The 17,621-nt window shown below is 37.0% G+C and overlaps 1 protein-coding gene across 39 annotated transcripts in view; it reads left to right on the top strand.

Moving 5' to 3' along the window:
* ANK2 (ankyrin 2) overlaps positions 1-17,621 on the top strand; it is a 633,020-nt gene that overhangs the window by 435,982 nt on the left and 179,417 nt on the right. For all 39 annotated transcript variants that reach the window (XM_032401030.1, XM_032401034.1, XM_032401024.1 and 36 more), the window contains one exon: positions 5,617-5,718. In XM_032401030.1, the coding sequence (XP_032256921.1) occupies positions 5,617-5,718 (102 nt within the window). The remainder of the gene's footprint in view (positions 1-5,616; positions 5,719-17,621) is intronic.

The raw sequence follows: 17,621 nt of genomic DNA on the forward strand, positions 1-17,621 counted from the left end.
CCTTATACAAAAGTATGGTTATTTGAGTAAAAGCATTAATATATCACAAAAAGGGTGCCTTGTAAAATCTTTATTATTGGACACAGACCACACACACTCCATTCTGGTTCCCTTTTTGTCCTTATGCGCCTGCACACCTCAGAGTATTTTCAAATACTCTGGTCTTCTGGCAACAACCTTCATATTTAAAGAAGATCATGCGTATGCGTTTATACTTAGATTTGCCATTGTTATTTTGCATTTATCATTTACAAGAAAAACCACGATTATAAAACAAGTGCAGTGTGTCCTCTGTGCCTGTCATTGGGCTAAGCACCTTCAAATCATCTTATTTAATTCCCCCAGCAACTCTACAACGTACACTTGTTTTTTAATAAGGAAACTGAGATACACAAAGACTTAAGATCACACAACTCGTGATTTGCTGGACATGGAGTTAACTTATCCGACATTTCTAGGGCGAGACCTAAGGAATTGTAGAAATGTCCTCTATTTCATGATATTCCTATTAAGATTTTCCCCTCAGGTTATTTTCATACATTTTATTTCTGTTGTATCGTCATAAAAATGTGGATCTCAGCTAGGCTGATAAACCATCCTGTTTTTATAAAGGAATAACTGCATCCTAAGAAAATAAGCAAATTATTAGAATTCCACAAGGAACATGTGCTTTCCTTCAGGTTAACCAGCCAATATTTGTGGAGGGTCCACCGTAAGGGAGGTGCTCTGCTTTGCTGTCTTGAGCCCAGTGGAGGCTGCTGGCTGACTTTTACTATTCGCGACACCGGGGCTTCTCAAACTTTAATAATGTCGTCTACTCTTTCAAAGTATAAAAACAAGTTCATGACCTCTCGGGTTGTTATTTTATGATAGTGTTAATTTAAATGTAAAAACAAATGGCACAAAACTCCTAAAAATCTTAAACCATTACTAAAAAGAAAGTTTTACAAATTAAGCGTAAACAAAACTACAAAATAAGCTTTCTTCAAATACCTGACTCCAATTTAATAGAATGGATAGAACTGACTAAAGCTAAGTAAGATATTGGGTTTAATAGTAAAAAGGTCTAACCTCAGATTTCTATAATTTAGTATGCTTCTGAATTTGATTTTGATGAAAATAACATAACGAATATCTTTTCTGTGTAGGTTGTACAAACCATTATTAATCCTGTAAGGTTTTGTTTTTCACTTCAGAGTAATAAAGCTTAAAGCTATCAGAGAAATTCGCTAATGTCCATTTTAATGGCATGCCATTTGATAATCATTTAAAGCTCTCTCTGTTTACTCGGAGATGAAATTAGCATTGCGGCAAAGGTTTGTACATCCGTAATCCAGTAAAAGCGAAATTTGGGAACTGAGAAATGTTTCACCACGGATTTTTTATTACACTCACTGCTAATGGTCGATGCGAGTTGAACCATGCAAACATAGCATCTGAGCCTTATGTTCATTTGCTCCTTGAATGTGACTGCTGATTGCTCTTCTTCTGTTTTATCATGTGTGCTGTCATGCCATGTGTAATGATCAGATTCTCTGATCATTCTCTGACCCACAGCAAAACGTTTTGCGTATCATGCATCTATGTGTCATCTCTACTTCATTTGTTATGCACTGAATTATAAGCACAAAGGCTTATACCAAAATTACATGGTCGTACTCTTTGAAGGGTAGCCATCTAGATGCTTATATTTTTGTTAGATTATTATTGAAATGTAAGCACAGAATTAAAAAAAAAAAATCTTGTGGCAAACTCCTGGACGGCTGTGAATATGCCTCCGGACTCTGGGGAAGTACTTCTTTAGGATACAGTGTGGCTTTGTGAATGCACATTCCTCTTGCCTCTCATGTCCACCCTGCTGGGGGCCAAGAAAGTATTCTGTTTTTCTAACATTCAGATACAAAAAATGTACAGAACTGTGTCAAGAGGAATTTTAAAGGAAATTTTTCTTTCTTGGCTTGAGATGCCACACCAGGGTTGTAACAGGGGCAAGTTTTAATGACATCCATCTGTTGCAGATGAAAATAAGTGGGGCTCAGCATTTGAATTCCTTGTCCAGAATCAGACTTTATAGGCATGAGTAAAATTGGTTTTAGGATTTGGGAGTCCTAGGGACATAAAGCAGCAGAGCAGAAAGAGGTTAGTTTTACATTTGTTGGAAACTTTTCCCCAAGGAGCTGCTATTGCCTCATTTTCTCTTTATTGAGCTGTTATGTGTGAAATCTTCTGGTTGAACCAGGGGACAACAATCTATTTTGAAAGCATACTTCCCCCGTACTTACACTTAATTTGGAAATAATTACTTTTGTCATACTCAAAGGGAAACACGGTATGGTAAAAGTTGCTGCATCTCTCACAGTGCATGAGTCCCTGAATCCTCTTTCATCTCTCTGTTGATTGAAGGTAACCAGACTGACTACTGTTTATCTTAAGCTCTTGTGTCAAGTGCTTTAATCACAGATTGACCTCATTGTAACGGATGGTAGGCCTGTGTCTATGTGGAAGTGGGAAAAGAATATATATTTCCATGTAGGTCTATACTTTTCACCTAAAAGGATGTCAATATCTATACATAAAATTGGAAATCTCATTTTAATTTTGTTCTTGAAACCCATGTTCTGGAACTGTTTTCTAATAACACTTTCATTTATTTGCATTTGCAAAATGCATTTATAATGCATTTTCTCACTTCAGGAGAACCAAATTTTTTAACAGGTTCTAAAAGAATCCAACTTATAGCAAAGGCTACCATGACTCACTGTTGGAGAGGTCCCTGGTGGGATGACTCAGATGTTGCCTTTCCATTGGGTCTAGACCCTCCAGAACACTGGGAAGATATTTTGCTAAAATTCCAGGGTTTGGATGCAAGTCTTTGACTTGCACCTACATTTTAGAAGTTTGCTTCAGAAAAGAGAAAACCAGCTATGAAAACCAGTTATGTAACAGCAAAAGCAATCTTCCATGTCATGCCCAGTCCCTAAAGAAGGTTCTAAGAGGGTCTATTGGGCACTCCTCAGTGACGCCTCCAGCTCCCTTCAGACCAACATCTTCCTTTAGGCTCTTGCAGTCATGTCTGCATGTGTTTCTTCAACCCTTCCGGATCAGGTGCTCCCTCTAGCTCTACTTATTCACGGCATTCTTTTTTTTTACAGGAATGACAGGGCACCCTGATCTTAGTTCCTGAGCTTAATCAGATTAGGCATGTAGACAGAGATAGTCAACTGGCTTTTTAATGCAATGTGTGCTTTACCACCTCTTTTCCTTGTTCTCAAATGATTATGTTTTTAAGTAGTTTTTCTCAAGCCACCTCATACTTTTTCTAGGTGTATAGATGGTTGAGAGATGTGGGGACAGGGATGTCAGCCAGGAATTCTCTCTCCAGCTGAGTATTTAGCAAGTGCCATGATTTACATACACAAATATGTAGACCAAGGGCATAACAGTGATTCTCACAACTGAAACAAACCTATAGCTCCTAGGCTAGGTATCCGTAGTAACATCTGCTTTGATGCTTTGGGGCGGGGGTGAGATAGAGCCACAGTTAAGACTAGCTCTAGGCTGATAAACATAAGCTAAATCTTGGATCTTCCACTGAATAATTTTGTGGCCTTGGAAACCTTCTAAACCTCTTTCCTCACTTATTAAATGAGCATCATAATAATAGTTTCTCTCTCATGGTATTATTGTGAAGATTAAGGATATAATACATCTGGCTGAACCCCCTAGCTCTGTGCCTGACCCCCAGTGAGTAATAAATGTTAACTGTAATTATTAAGTCTCATGTACAACATGGCAGTAGTTTCTAGGCATAATCTTTAATATAATATATAACATATAGCACATAGATTTATTTTTTAAAACTATGTATGGCAAATAATGTCATACTTTCTATCTGTGCCCAAATATTATTTAATTTTAGTTGTTTTACAGTAAATAATGTTTCCTGTGAGGTATTGACAGAATATAATGCCTAGCATTATCTTTCCCTTTTAAGTGCTGTGGCAAGAAACCCGAGGTGGAAAATCTTCCTGGAGTTTAGAATTTGCCACAAACCACAAAATAATTTCATAGAGTAGGCATTTTAAAATGAGTCACAACTCAGTCACTGCAGCATTGCAGATATACTTAGGGCACCTGGCCATGGGCACGGCTCTCAGGAGGGACGAAGAGTGAGGCATGGCGGCCGTGCAGGGAGGGAAGAATGGTCGGATAGCAGCCAGACCGTGATCCACTTCTACAGCATCAGGGCATGAATTCCAGATGTACAGATTTCAGTCATACCTTTCCACTCTTCATACATTATCTGTCTGATTTGTAAATATATGTCATTATGGTATTTGGGTTAAATGTGAGGTAATTTGGTCCTACGGCTTTCCGTCTTCTCATGTGTAAATCATTTTAACAATATGCAAATAATTCCCAATTTGAGACTCCCAGAGAAAATACTTCCATTTCTATCCCTGTACATCATCACCAGTCATAATAAATAGGTCTGAAAGAGTGTGCCGAGAGGCCCTGCCAAACACGTTCTTCGAGGGGGAGAGGCAGGGGAGCCTACCGGGGAGAGGTGCTGGATTAGGAGCTTTCACAACTGTGTCTCACCTCCTAGTAGGTCAGTGACATCCCATTTCATGTTACCACGTTCTCTTTAGTCAGATACTATACCACAAGAAGAATTATAAAGTTACATCAGTGTCTTGGAACCTACAAAGTTTATCATTGTTATTGGGTTGAGATTCGAAAGTTAGGCTTTGCAGGCAAGCTAGAGCGGCTGGGGGACTGTAGCTTCACCTCAGAAGCAGCTCTCCTCTGGACGTTCTGTGGGGAAAATTCAGCTGTTTCTTCCAGGATCAGATGTTGAGAGGCTCTGGAGGGAAGAAGAGGAGTTAAAAAGCAGCCTCCATTATGAGTGCTTATCTTTACCAAGGGATTTTAGTCTGGTATTGTGTCAGCTGGGTTAAATTTAATCTTGTTTTTCCAAAATCACTGGGATCACAAAATTTGCATTGGCCCAGTCCATCCATACCTGCCAACTAGTGCTCTCCTCTTTCCTCAAAGCATCCTCGGAGCTTTCTGTTTTTCCCTTGTAATGAGGACAGATGACTGCCAAGTGACCCATAGTCAGCATTCTCCCTCAGACTCATCTGAGAAACCAAACAGTAAAGGAAAAAGGAGAAAAAAAGAAGCCCAGTCCCTTTAATTTCTTTTACGTTTCGGATTCCTTTTTGGCTTGACATTAAGCTCATTATAAGGTCATAAGCATCTTGAAGCGAAAATGAATGGGTAACAGTGGATTTGGGAGTAGTGTAAATTCATCTTCAAATGTGGCTAAAGATTGAGAATAAAGCAGGAACAATTTTTATTTTAAGAGTTCTTTTACACTCTTTAATATAGCAGAACGTGTTTCCTGTTGACTTGAAACAACTCTCTAGAAATACTACGAAGTTGCTACCTTATCCTCTGAATTATTCTTCAGTGTTTTAAACTCAATATTGGAGTGTTTTGTAACCAAAGCTTTTCTTACTTGCAGTGTAAACATTTCTGTCTTTCTGTCTTTGATATGTTTTTATTTAACAATAATTCACTGGAGGTCTTTTTTTTTTTTTCCCCTCACAGTCTGACAGCAATGCGAGCTTTCTCCGTGCTGCCAGAGCAGGCAACCTGGACAAAGTAGTGGAATATCTGAAGGGGGGCATAGACATCAATACCTGCAATCAGGTAAGGGCATGCCTCTGTGCACAATGAAGAAACACTCATTGTCTATAGATATATGCCAGTAGCCCCGGGTTATTTTTTGTCTATTGAATTTACTAAAATATCAGTGATTCAGACTTATGAAAGTCCATTTTCATCCCCTTACCAACTTTTGAAGCCTCAGGCATTTGTATCTAGACCTACTATTGCAGCAAAGTAGATAAATCAAAAATAACAACCGAATGTCAGTTTTGTCTGGGAAATGATCTGGACTGCTCTTAGTGGGAATATTGACTGAGAATAATGCTTTATTTCTCATTTATCATAAACTAGTTATCCAGACTCTGGTTTCTTTTCTTCTCTGCCATATGCGTTTTACTAATGGACAACTGACTGTTAAAATTTGGGGTAAAGAAATAAGAGAAAAGGGATGCCTGGGTAGCTCAGTCAGTGAAGCATCTGACTCTTGATTTCAGCTCAGGTCATGATCTTTGGGGTTGTGAGATGGAGCCCCGCATCAGGCTCCCCCCTCAGCATGGAGCCTGCTTAAGATCCTCTCCCTCTCCCTCTGCCCCCCTTCTCCGTCCCACTCACATGCATGTGCTCTCTCTCTCTCTCAAAAAAAGAAATGACAGAATAAAATAAAAATTATTTCCTCCCTTCTCCCTAATTAGTTTTGAAAAATGGATTAGAATGAGAAGAGTTTTAAACTGTTAGTTTAAATGAAGTGTTTGGATTATTCATTCATCATATTCATTCAGTAAGGACTCTAGATGATATTATACATCTTAGATATTATTTGGTTTCATGGATGTTGAGATTTTGTGTTATTTTTGACTAAGATTTTTATGCCATGAATAAAGTATCTAGTAGACTTCAGTGTTCACTACAGTGTGGTGAATGTTGGTGGTGCGTGTGTGTGTGTGTGTGTGTGTGTGTGTGTTTGACAGAGCTGACTGGGAAGTGAAAAGTCCTGGCTAATTTTAAGTTAACAGAAAGTAAATGATACTCAGTTCTTATCTGCTTCATAGACTAACGTAACTTCTTGAGTTACTTCAAAAATTTTTAGCGCCTAACATATTTTTTCTTATATTGGCCAACTGTCTACTAACATGTTGCTATAAAAGGGAAAAACATTTATTTTTGTAAAAAGGTTACACAGTGTCATGAAACCACCCAAAACTTAAAGCCCAGACTGAAATTTAAATTCCATCTTCACTTTTATCAAGTCATTTCAATTCAGAAAGTGACACTTTTCTAATCTCTAAAACAAGTATATTCAATCTTATGTCACTGGGTTGCAAAGTAAATTATGAAATTTTGGAAAGGAATAAGGTGTACATTTTCTAATTGTAATTACTATATAGAATTCGCCAAGAATCAGAAAAATTAAAATTGACCTCCATACAGCATATGAGATCGAGTCTCCTCAATCGCCTGAATTTACTAGGTATAAAGTTAAGGGTTGTTGTCTGGTGTTGGTCTTTATTATTATTCAAGAATGTACAGTAAATAGAGATTAGAGAAATAAAGTAACTAATGTTAACTAGCCACTGTGTATCAGGCTTTCTGCTGGGGGCTTTACATGTGATGCTTCATCAGTCAGCAGAGACAAATGTTATAAAGTAGGCATTTGCTGGAATTTACAAATGCAGAAACAGAGCCCGCAAGTGGTTAAGTGCTGTTCTCAGGGTCACACAGATCTGTCTCTCTCCCATGTACAGGTGTTTTCTACTGCAGGAATGTTCCTGAGATATTGGGATCCTCCCTTTCAGAGCGTACAGTGTGGTTTCCTTTATCTTGAAGCTCAAATCTTTTTTTAATCTACCATTGTTAATGTAAAAAGAACTTGATTCATTCTTAAATTAACATAATAGAAGTTGAAATAAATTTTGTTTTTTATTTTTTTGAGGATTTGTTTATTTACTTATTTGAGAGAGAGAGAGAAAACACAAGTGGGGGGAGGGGCAGAGGGAGAGAATCCTCAAGCAGACTCCCCGCTGAACAAGGAGCCCGATGCTGGGCTTGATCTCATGATCCATGAAATCATGACCTAAGCTGAAACCAAGAGCCAGCCACCAAACAACTGAGCCACCCGGGTGCCCCATAGTTAAAAGAACTTTTAAGTCAAAGAGCACCACTACCAGGATTACGACTAAAACTCAAATAAAATATAGAACAGGAAATAATGTCCAAACACCTAGGAAGGCAAAGGGGGCAACTCTGTGGCCAAAATACTGCTATATCTAAATATGTAAAAGTTCAAAGCTAATAAGGCATATGAAGGAAGAGAAGAAAAAGTGTCCATTATTTTGCTAGTAAGCCTGGGTTTCTGGGGAGCATCATTACATGTAACATAGAAACCAGGACTTTCTGTACCCTGCTATATTTCTCAATGAAAGGCAATCTGGGCTGCACCAACTTTCCAAAAATATCACGTGTGTTGGCGTTCTAAGATTCCTTAAACTGAAATTTGGATGAAAATTTTTTTCTTTATAAAATTTTTCTCATAACTACCATGAGAATTTTGAAACTTAATCCAAAAATACAACTTGGCTTTTAATCATTTAAAGGATATGAGAAAAATTCATAATTTTGGCACACAACAATTTTCTTAAAACAAATCTTCATTTTTCTTTTCCGAATGGTTACAGATCTCTTAACTTCTGTTTTCTTTAAAAGATTAAACTAGTAATTTATTTTCTCTTGTACATTCAGAAAAGAGAATAAATCTTAGCATTTGCTCCCTATCTGAAACTCATGTATACTTAATGCTTTTCTTCTTTTAGTAACTGTTCCCAGTCTAATAATGTTATAAACAAGGTTAACATCCAGACATGAAAAATAGACTCTATAACCTTTTCATAAAAAATTTATAGCCAGTTAAAATCAGTAAAAGGCTTAGAAGATTCAGGTACTTTTACCATGTATAAAATTTATTGGTTTCACTGCAGTGACTTCAAAATAAAGTAGATTACTTATCATTTATTGGCCATACTCCTAGATATAACACTGAAAGTTAACAGTTTTTAACGTGTCCTGATTTTTTGGTCTTGACCCTTTACTACTGAGGTGTAAAAGTCCAAAATTATCACTTAGATCCTGTGCTTCCTCTCTCAGAAACAGAAGGCAAGGTCAAAGCACCATTTTCAAAATAATGTTAATGTTCCTAAAATATCAGCCTTTACCAACAAGAAGGTACACCCAACAATGACTTTGTCATATGTTCACATAGTTATGACTCAGACCACAAAGCATTTTTGGAAATCACTTTAAGAATGTGAGTGCTGGAATCCAAATTCTCATTTTATCCACTTACCAGCTATGTGACTCTGGGCATTCAGTTTTTCCAGGACTTAGTTTTCTCAGCTGTAAAATAGTGATTATAACAATACTGGAGTCATAGGATTGTTATGATCATTAAATGAGATGTTTGCAAAATGCTTAGGAAACTGCACATTCAATAAATAGTAGCAAATGATAATCCCTATTATAATAATAGGTGGTGCTGGTTCTCAAAGGCAGAACAGATCATAAAAGGTATTCTCATAGTTTGTGTCATCAAATAGGAAAGGTCACATTTAGTAGCAATTTGGTGACAGTTTCTTTTTATCTGGGTTAAATTAAGCTAAATTTTTTTTTCCTGGTACTAAAATCTTTTTTACCAACGCCATTTGGATCCATCCAGTCTGGACCTCTCTTTAAAAATACCAAAACCAATTATATTAGCCTGGGAATTTATAAAGGAAACGAAGATGAATATTTGAGAATTAAACTCCTAGAATTAATGGACTATGGAATGAACTATATCCAGTTTCCTAACCAGTTAAATGGGGCACAAATATATCCGCAAATAATATTGTCACATATTTATCATTTGACTTCTCATTTAGAAGAAGGAAATGGTGGTGTATCTGTCTGGTTCTGGTTATATGTGCCCTTTTGTTTCTGGACTCTGTATTATTCTCTAATTCTCTTCGGTGCATTAATACAGGTCCTTGCTCTATAGTGAGTAGTGCCGATTCAGACTGGATTTGAATAATGTCTGCCTAGTATTTTGAGCGCTTAGAATTTTTAGTTTCTTTTTTTTTAAGATTTTATTTATTTATTTTTTTAGAGAGAGATTGAGAGTGAGAGAAGGGGGTGGGGGAACAGAGGGGGAGAGAATGAGAATCTCAAGCAAACTCTGAGCTGAGCGAGGAGCCCAATGCGGGGCTCAGTCCCATGACCCTGAGATCATAACCCGAGTCGAAACCAAGAGTCAGACGCTCAACTGACTAGCCACCCAAGCACCCCAGAATTTTCAGTTTCAATGTTGATAGCTGTTCAATGCAAAGTAATTCCAGTAAAGACTTTTCATCAGCTACTTGTCCATAACTCTAAAAAGTTTTGTCTCACAGATTTAGGAAGAGGTTTGAAGTGCAACTCTTATTTCATTTAAAAAATGCCAGGGTTAGCTTCTTGCAAAGTATTTTTGTGATTGTCTTCTTAAGTACTCTGCTGCAGTGGTTTAGATGAAAACAGAACAATTTCTGCTCTGGGAATTCTCTTGAATGCTCTTTTCTATGACTAAAAGACATGGATTTTTTTTTAAAGATTTTATTTATTTATTTGACAGAGAGAGAGAGAGAGAAGCAGCAGAGGGAGAGGGAGAAGCAGACTCCCCGCTGAACAGGGAGCCCAATGCGGGACTCGATCCCAGGATCCTGGGATCATGACCTGAGCAGGCAGACACTTAACTGACTGAGCCACCTAGGTGCCCCAAAGACATGGGTTTTAGTACATAACTCCAGGAGCCCCTCCACTCTCCCTAATTCATCTCGGATATTATAATCACATTGTAATCACATTCTTTCTGCCAATCTGAACTCAGGCTCACCATTTGTTCATCTATTTATTCAAACATGTAATGTGTGTTTACTGTATGAAAGCAGAGACAAAAACCCCTTCTGGTATAGCTTAGAATCTACAGCATGAAAAAAGAGAGATAATCACCAAGCAAAAAAGTAAAATATGTGAAAGGAGAGACTGTAATAAATGATTGGGAGAAAAACACAGCAAAGCAGAAGGAGGGGGAGCAGAAGGGAAGCGATGTGTCATTTTAGATAGGATGGTCAAAAGAATGCCTGAAGAATTTGACCAAGGAAGCCCTGCACTATTTGGAGGGAATATATTTTAGAAGAAGGCTTGACAAGTGAGAAAGCTCCAGGGAGGGAGCATGCCTGATGCGTTCTGGGTGCAGTGAGAAGGCCGGTGTAGCTGGAGTAGTAGGAGATCAGGGGAGGAGAAGCAGGAGGTCAGGGAGAGCCATCGGCGGCACCAGGTCATATAAGACCTTGTAAGCTACTTTAAGAACTTTGGCTTTAATTCTGAGAGAGAAGAGAAGTGATTAGAGGGTTTTTAGCAGAGGAGTGACATAAGCTGACTTAAGTTTAAATAGTAACCCTCAGACTGAAAAGGAGAAAGGGCAGAGGAGGAAACGCTTTTGTAATACTTTAGGTAAGAGATGAAATGTTCTAGCCCCGGGCAATAGGCAGGAGAGATGGTAAGACGTGGTTGGATTCTGGATATATTTTGAAGATAGAGCTGATAGATTTTTTTTTTTTATGGATTTAATGTACGATAAGAGCAAAAGAGAGAAGTCAGGGATGAAGGTTGAGGTCACAAGGAGAGTAATGAGGGTTGAAGATTCATTAACTGAGAGGAGAGAGAAGGTAGGACACACTCATCAAGGAAAGTGGGAGAGAGCAAGGGTAGCAGAGCTTGACTGCCAGGCAGCATTAAGAGCCTACTCAAGGATCGTGACCAGCTAGCATGGATGTGTGTTCTTTTGCAGCTATAGTCACGCATGGACTCAGATGGAGTGTTATATACAACCAGGAATGTGGTTTAGCTAAGCATGTATAGTACAGATAGAGAAAGACAAGTGAACTGAGGATGCATGTAAGGGGACGAATAAAATGATTTTAAAGATTATTCATGGAATATAGCTCCACTGAGTGAGGATTGGCACATAAGAAGTATCCAATTAATATTTGATAAATAAATAATTGAATGAACACAGACATTTGGCCAGTCACTTAAATTAGTCTGAGTCTCAAATTATCCATTCTTGAAGTGAGAAATAATAATACTTATGATATCAAATAATAGTTACCTTTGTTGCACATCTACAATATGGCTTATCACTATATTGCATACTTTATAATCTTCTCACATACTTCTCTATCTCAAAGGGGACTACTAGGGGTTCAAATTATACGTGTGAAAACCCATTGTGTTATGCACACTCAGGAGACCAAAGTATGGCTCTGACAATTGCAGTTAGATAGAATTTAATTAAGTTGTATAGCCATAATTGATGATTTCACTCAAACTAGAATAGCTGGATGGACAGGTTTGGGGGAAGTTCTAACCAGTTTTATTCCTTCCAACTTAATCAGAATTGTCATTATTTCTTTCAGATAACTTATAATTCTGTGTAATAGTTAGGAAAGTTCTGGTCATGCCTCCTCAAACATCTATTCTGCTTTCTAGATGGAAAGACCCAAGTTTTATCAGGTTATGTTTACAAACCATCTCTTAAGGCAGTATTTTTTCTAAGTAGAGAGGAGACTTTTTTTGAACCCTGAGAATACCTCCGTATGCTTCAGTTTGAGAAATACTTCATTAAAATTTGGGTGTTCCTTCAGTGATCACTTGGCATCAACTGACACAGTCATATTGTGTCATGACCAAGAAATTCCTAGATGGTATTTAATTAAATGTGATTATCCAGATGATCCAGAATATATTTCTATTAACTTTTTTTAGATTGGCATTAAAATGAAAATGTCAAATAAAACATTCTCAGAGAATCCTGAGATCCTTAAGAACACATCAAGGGATTCCAGACTGAGAAAAGCCGCTTTAGATTAAGTGCTTCTCTCAGGATCTAATTTCCTCTTACGCATGTTCATGTTAACCAGCTTCAGCTTCAGAGAGTGAACTTTTCCTGATTGTGTTTTCAAAGGCTAAGAGATAGACATATTTATACCTGATTTGTCCATGCACTGACTACGTTTACTGACAAATGTAGAATAACTGGATGAATTAAGCAGACTCCTATTTACCTCCATACAGTACATACTACTCATTAGCTCACTGAGTGTCAAACATTCTTGAAGTAGCCTTTTTCTTGTGCTAGGTGCCATGTTAAGTGTAGAGTTTACAAAGATGAATAGGATTTGATTCTCACCCATGATAAACCTTGCTGGGAAGATAAACAGAGAACACAAATGCAATAAATTGTAAAACAAACCAAACTTTGTGATTGCTCAGAGGATAAACTAAGCCAGCTTGTAAGTCTTAGACAAACTGGAAATTGATATGAGATGCAATTTGTAGGAAGCATTTTATAATGATGGAAAGCAGAGTAATGGTGTATTACTTGGAAGACTCCTAAAGCCAACTTCATTGTTGTATGACTCTTTCCTCACTCTCTCCATATTCTTTTAGAGTCCAGCACACCAAATATGGCTTATTTTTAATTAAAAATTTTAAAAAATGGGGAGAAAATTAGAAGTCATTGTAATTCTCTAATAACATTACTAAACTTTTATTTTATATGGGTGTCTTGAAATGTAGATTTGGTTGCTAGCACAGTTTGGCACACAATAAATGTTCAGTAAATGTTTTAATATGTGAATAATTGATATTCAACTGTTATTTTGTTTTGAATTTAAGCTTTCTCTAGTCTTTATTAAATTTAAACTCTGTACCATGTTTTTATCTGAGTTTGATATTTTGTACAAAATTGTTTCTTCACTTAGAATAGAAGTAGGAGGATGGGGGGGCACTGGCTGACTTAGTCAGTAGAGCATACAACTCTTAATATCAGGGTTGTAAGCTCAAACCCCATGTTGAGTGTAGAGATTACTTAAAATTAAAAAAATATAAAAAGGAAAAAAAAAAAGAGGAAGAAGTAGGAGGCTGGGCACATACTGGAATTAGCTATGGAACTTTTTTTAGGTTCTGTTCTCCCTTCTTGCTTTCCTTCCCTTTGAGATTTCCCCTCTCCCCACTCTTTCCCCTCTTTCCCTCTCTTACTTCAGTCTCATCCTTGGCCCCTGGAGGCACATCCACTCCAGGCTGCAGCACTAAGGAGTTCTTACATTTCATTAAAAAAAAAAAAAAAAAGCTACTGATTGGTTCTGATACATACTCCTTCTCCTTGCTTACTGATTTTGATAAATTCTATGTTAGAAGGAGAAAATCCAGGTTTTTAATGCCCTCTTTCAAGATGAGTTGACTGAAATATTAAATGAGTCAGTGATAAATAAACAAATACAAGATTTATTCTCTTGGATATTTTCTTTAAAATCTTCTGGAAATTATACTCCCATTACTGTCATCTGATTTAAGAACCACAGAATTTTATTACTGTAAGAAACTTAAGGGCTCAACCAATCTATTCCTTTTTACTTTAAATTAAAACTAGCTAAGCTTGACATGGATATGATAATAACATTTTAGAATGCATTATAAAATTCCTTTCTAATTTTGACACATTTGGATATTCTATGTCTAGAAAGGGGATAATTTTTCTCCTTAACTACTGACTTATTATGAGAGACTGAGATATTTCCTATTCCACAGAATATCAAATAGAATTAATGAGAAATTGAAGTCTGAAGAAACCTAAATAGGATTATAATGCAGGGCCCATAGATTTTTTTTTTTTTAAATTGTAGGGGTTAAGAGTATAGTTTCTAAGCTAGAATCACCGGGTAGTTCATAATTCATAATGTTCAATTTAAGGTTAAGTGAGTTAATGCAATTAAAAGCTTAGAACCAAGACTGACACTTAAGAATAAGTTATCATAAGTTTTAGCTATTATTTAAATAATTTGCTGCCAACTTTTAAAGTTAATATTTAAATCTCTTTAACCCATGACTATCATAATAAGTAGCTCAAATAGTGTTCTTCCTTTGAGCTTCATATGCTGATTTGCTTTAGCACATGTGAAATCAAATATGAAAGAAATAATTTATCCATTATTTCTCATAAAAATTAACCAAAGAAATGAGACTATGTGAAAACATTTAAATTAGGAGAGTTAAAGTTTTCAGTCATAAAATAGCAGTTCTTTGAATTATTGACAAGGATGATTACTAATGGACCAGGTTCCCGTCTGCTTCCTAGGTTTCATTAGAACTGAAAATACTTTTTAAAGTAAATCATTTCTGCATGAATTAATAATTTCCCTAGTCCAGGTAAACATTATATGTTAGACTCAAAAATGCTCAATTCAACTCATCATATTTAACCAAATCTCAGTGCCAGAAAACAGAAGTGAGGAGTATATGCATTTATTACTTCTGTCACCTAACCAGGAAATCATAATATTTTACATTTGTATATTATTTTATAGATTCAAAATAGCATAAATGTACATTATTTTATATACTTTAAAAAATAACTATCTGAAGTAGGCAGAGTGGGAAATTTCCCCGCTTTACTAATGAAGAAACTTTAAATCGTGTTGTTGCTAGGAAGGGAGAGAAATGAGGAACTCTGGTTTGGGGGCGTTGCCTCCGGCGCACCACGCCCCCGTCACAGCCCCGGATGTGCACGCGCTTCAGCGGTGACTTCGCCCGTGTTCTCAAAGTGAAGAACTCTCCTTTGTCCCATCATCATCCTTCATGTTTGCATTGCAGCATTCATCAAAAATACGAATGATTAAATTCAGAAAATTCAAATAAGCATACCACAGAAACCACTCCTCTCTTAGAATGGTCTTGGTGAACGTCAGGTTTTTACTTACTCAGTCTGAGAGGATATCTAGTTTCCCCAAGATGCCCTCATGTCCTGGGTCTTGCCGAAACCTGCTTAGTTTTTTGTTGTTGTTGTTGTTGTTTGTTTTTTTTTGCTGTCTAGACCACCTGTGTGCACACTCTCTCTCTGACACACACGTGTGTGCATGTATGCTTGTGTATTGTGAAAAGTTTCACCAAAAACAAAACAGAACAAAAAACCCCACACAAAATCAACACTTGCTCATCCACAGTACATTCTATTTTTCTTTATTCCACTTTATATTTTAAAATGTTGATTGGTAATCCATTAAATAGATTTTATGACCCACTTATGCATCATGACCTACAGTTTGAAAGTTGGTTTAGAACTTAATTATTTTAACTTAAAAAACATGAATTTGTAAATCAGCTCAAGTATGGATTTTTGCTATTCCTTTTTTTGGTGGTGAGGGTCTTTGAGACAAATCACTTGACTTCTGAGAATTTTAGGGCCCTTCTCTGCAATATATAATAATGTGATATAACATATGTAAGATATAAAATATAATAATCATTAAGATTCTCATTGTTTTATTCATCAAGTATTTATTTCTCAGCCCCCATAACCTCTTCATCCCTCTTGATCTTGCTAAGATTTTGAAGAATTTTCAGAACTCTTTCTTCTTCCGGGCTAGCTCACCATCATATTTAAATTCATTCTCTGTATTTTGCGGATTATATGGTAGAAAGACTTGATGGGGCTGGACATGGGGAAAGACAGGTGGCCAACAAAGGAGCAACCAGCCAGAAGCACTATGGATATCTGGGTGGCCCTGGATCATAGATGACATGGAGATCTGGAAGTGGATTTTACAAAGTGATATTTTTCTTTTTTTTTTTTAAGGTTTTAATTTTTTTTAAAGATTTTATTTATTTATTAGAGAGAGAGAGAGAGAGCGCACAAGCAGGGGGAGTGGCAGAGGGAGAGGGAGAAGCAGCCTCCCCACTGAGCAGGGGGCTTGACAAGGGGCTGGACAGGGGGCTCAATCCCAGGACCCTGGGATCATTACCTGAGCTGGAGGCAGGCACTTAACCGACTGAGCCACCCAGGCACCCCACAAAATATTTTCAAAGCATTCTTATTCTAAGCATTTTTCCTTATGAAATGATCAATGAGCTATCAAATTCCAAGCCTCATTGTAAATTAGTAAATACCTTACTAATCATTCATCATTTTTGAATTATAAAGAAAGCCTTGAAGATCTGAGAATAACTCACTAGTAAAACAACTTTCCTCATGGATCATCATAGTTTGATTTCCTTTTTAAATCAGAAAGTTTTGGAGAGCAACAAATGACACGGTAGAATCAGTTAAATTGTATATGACAAATGGGACACATTGATTGCTTTGCTGTTTCCAATCTTCATAAAAACTGAATGAGTCTTGAATTTTATGACAGTGAGTACTCTTAGTTTTGAGCAACCACCATGAAAGAGGTGGGAAAGGTGTAGCTAGATTATGGCTAGGTATAAGGAGTGAAAATTGGGTTGGGAATATATAAACAGGTTATTTTGTTTTGAGTTTGGGTTCTTTTTCTCCACGTAATTTCTTTTGCTGATGTCATTTATGCCAATGGAAGTGTGAAGTTATAAATAATATTTCATAATTATTTGTATCTCTATATGTGGGCATGTAGTTCCTCTTGAAAAGAGCTCCTGGTTTAAGACTTCTCTGACATAGGAGCCCCATTCAGAGTGGGGGTGGGGTGGGGGATTGGGAGTCAAGTTTCACTTTCTTTTCTCTATTATTGCCCTTTGATTGTCCCCATTTGCTCTCCATCTTTTTCTTCTAATATATTTTTTTAAGATTTTATTTATTTATTTGACAGGGAGAGAGACAGCAAGAGAGGGAACACAAGCAGGAGGAGTGGGAGAGGGAGAAGCAGGCTTCCTGCTGAGCAGGGAGCCCGATCAGGGGCTCGATCCCAGAACCCCGGGATCACGACCTGAGCCGAAGGTAGACAATGACTGAGCTACTCAGGCACCCCTTTTTTCTAATATTTTTTAAGAACTCATATATTTCAATGCCTCCTTCCAAATATTTACATTTTAGTAGAATTAAGGAAGTTATGTAAGTTAGTTGTACTTTT

Source organism: Phoca vitulina, unplaced genomic scaffold (genome assembly GCF_004348235.1).
Source record: "Phoca vitulina isolate PV1807 unplaced genomic scaffold, GSC_HSeal_1.0 scaffold3, whole genome shotgun sequence".
In the NCBI taxonomy this organism is placed as follows: Eukaryota; Metazoa; Chordata; class Mammalia; order Carnivora; family Phocidae; genus Phoca; species Phoca vitulina.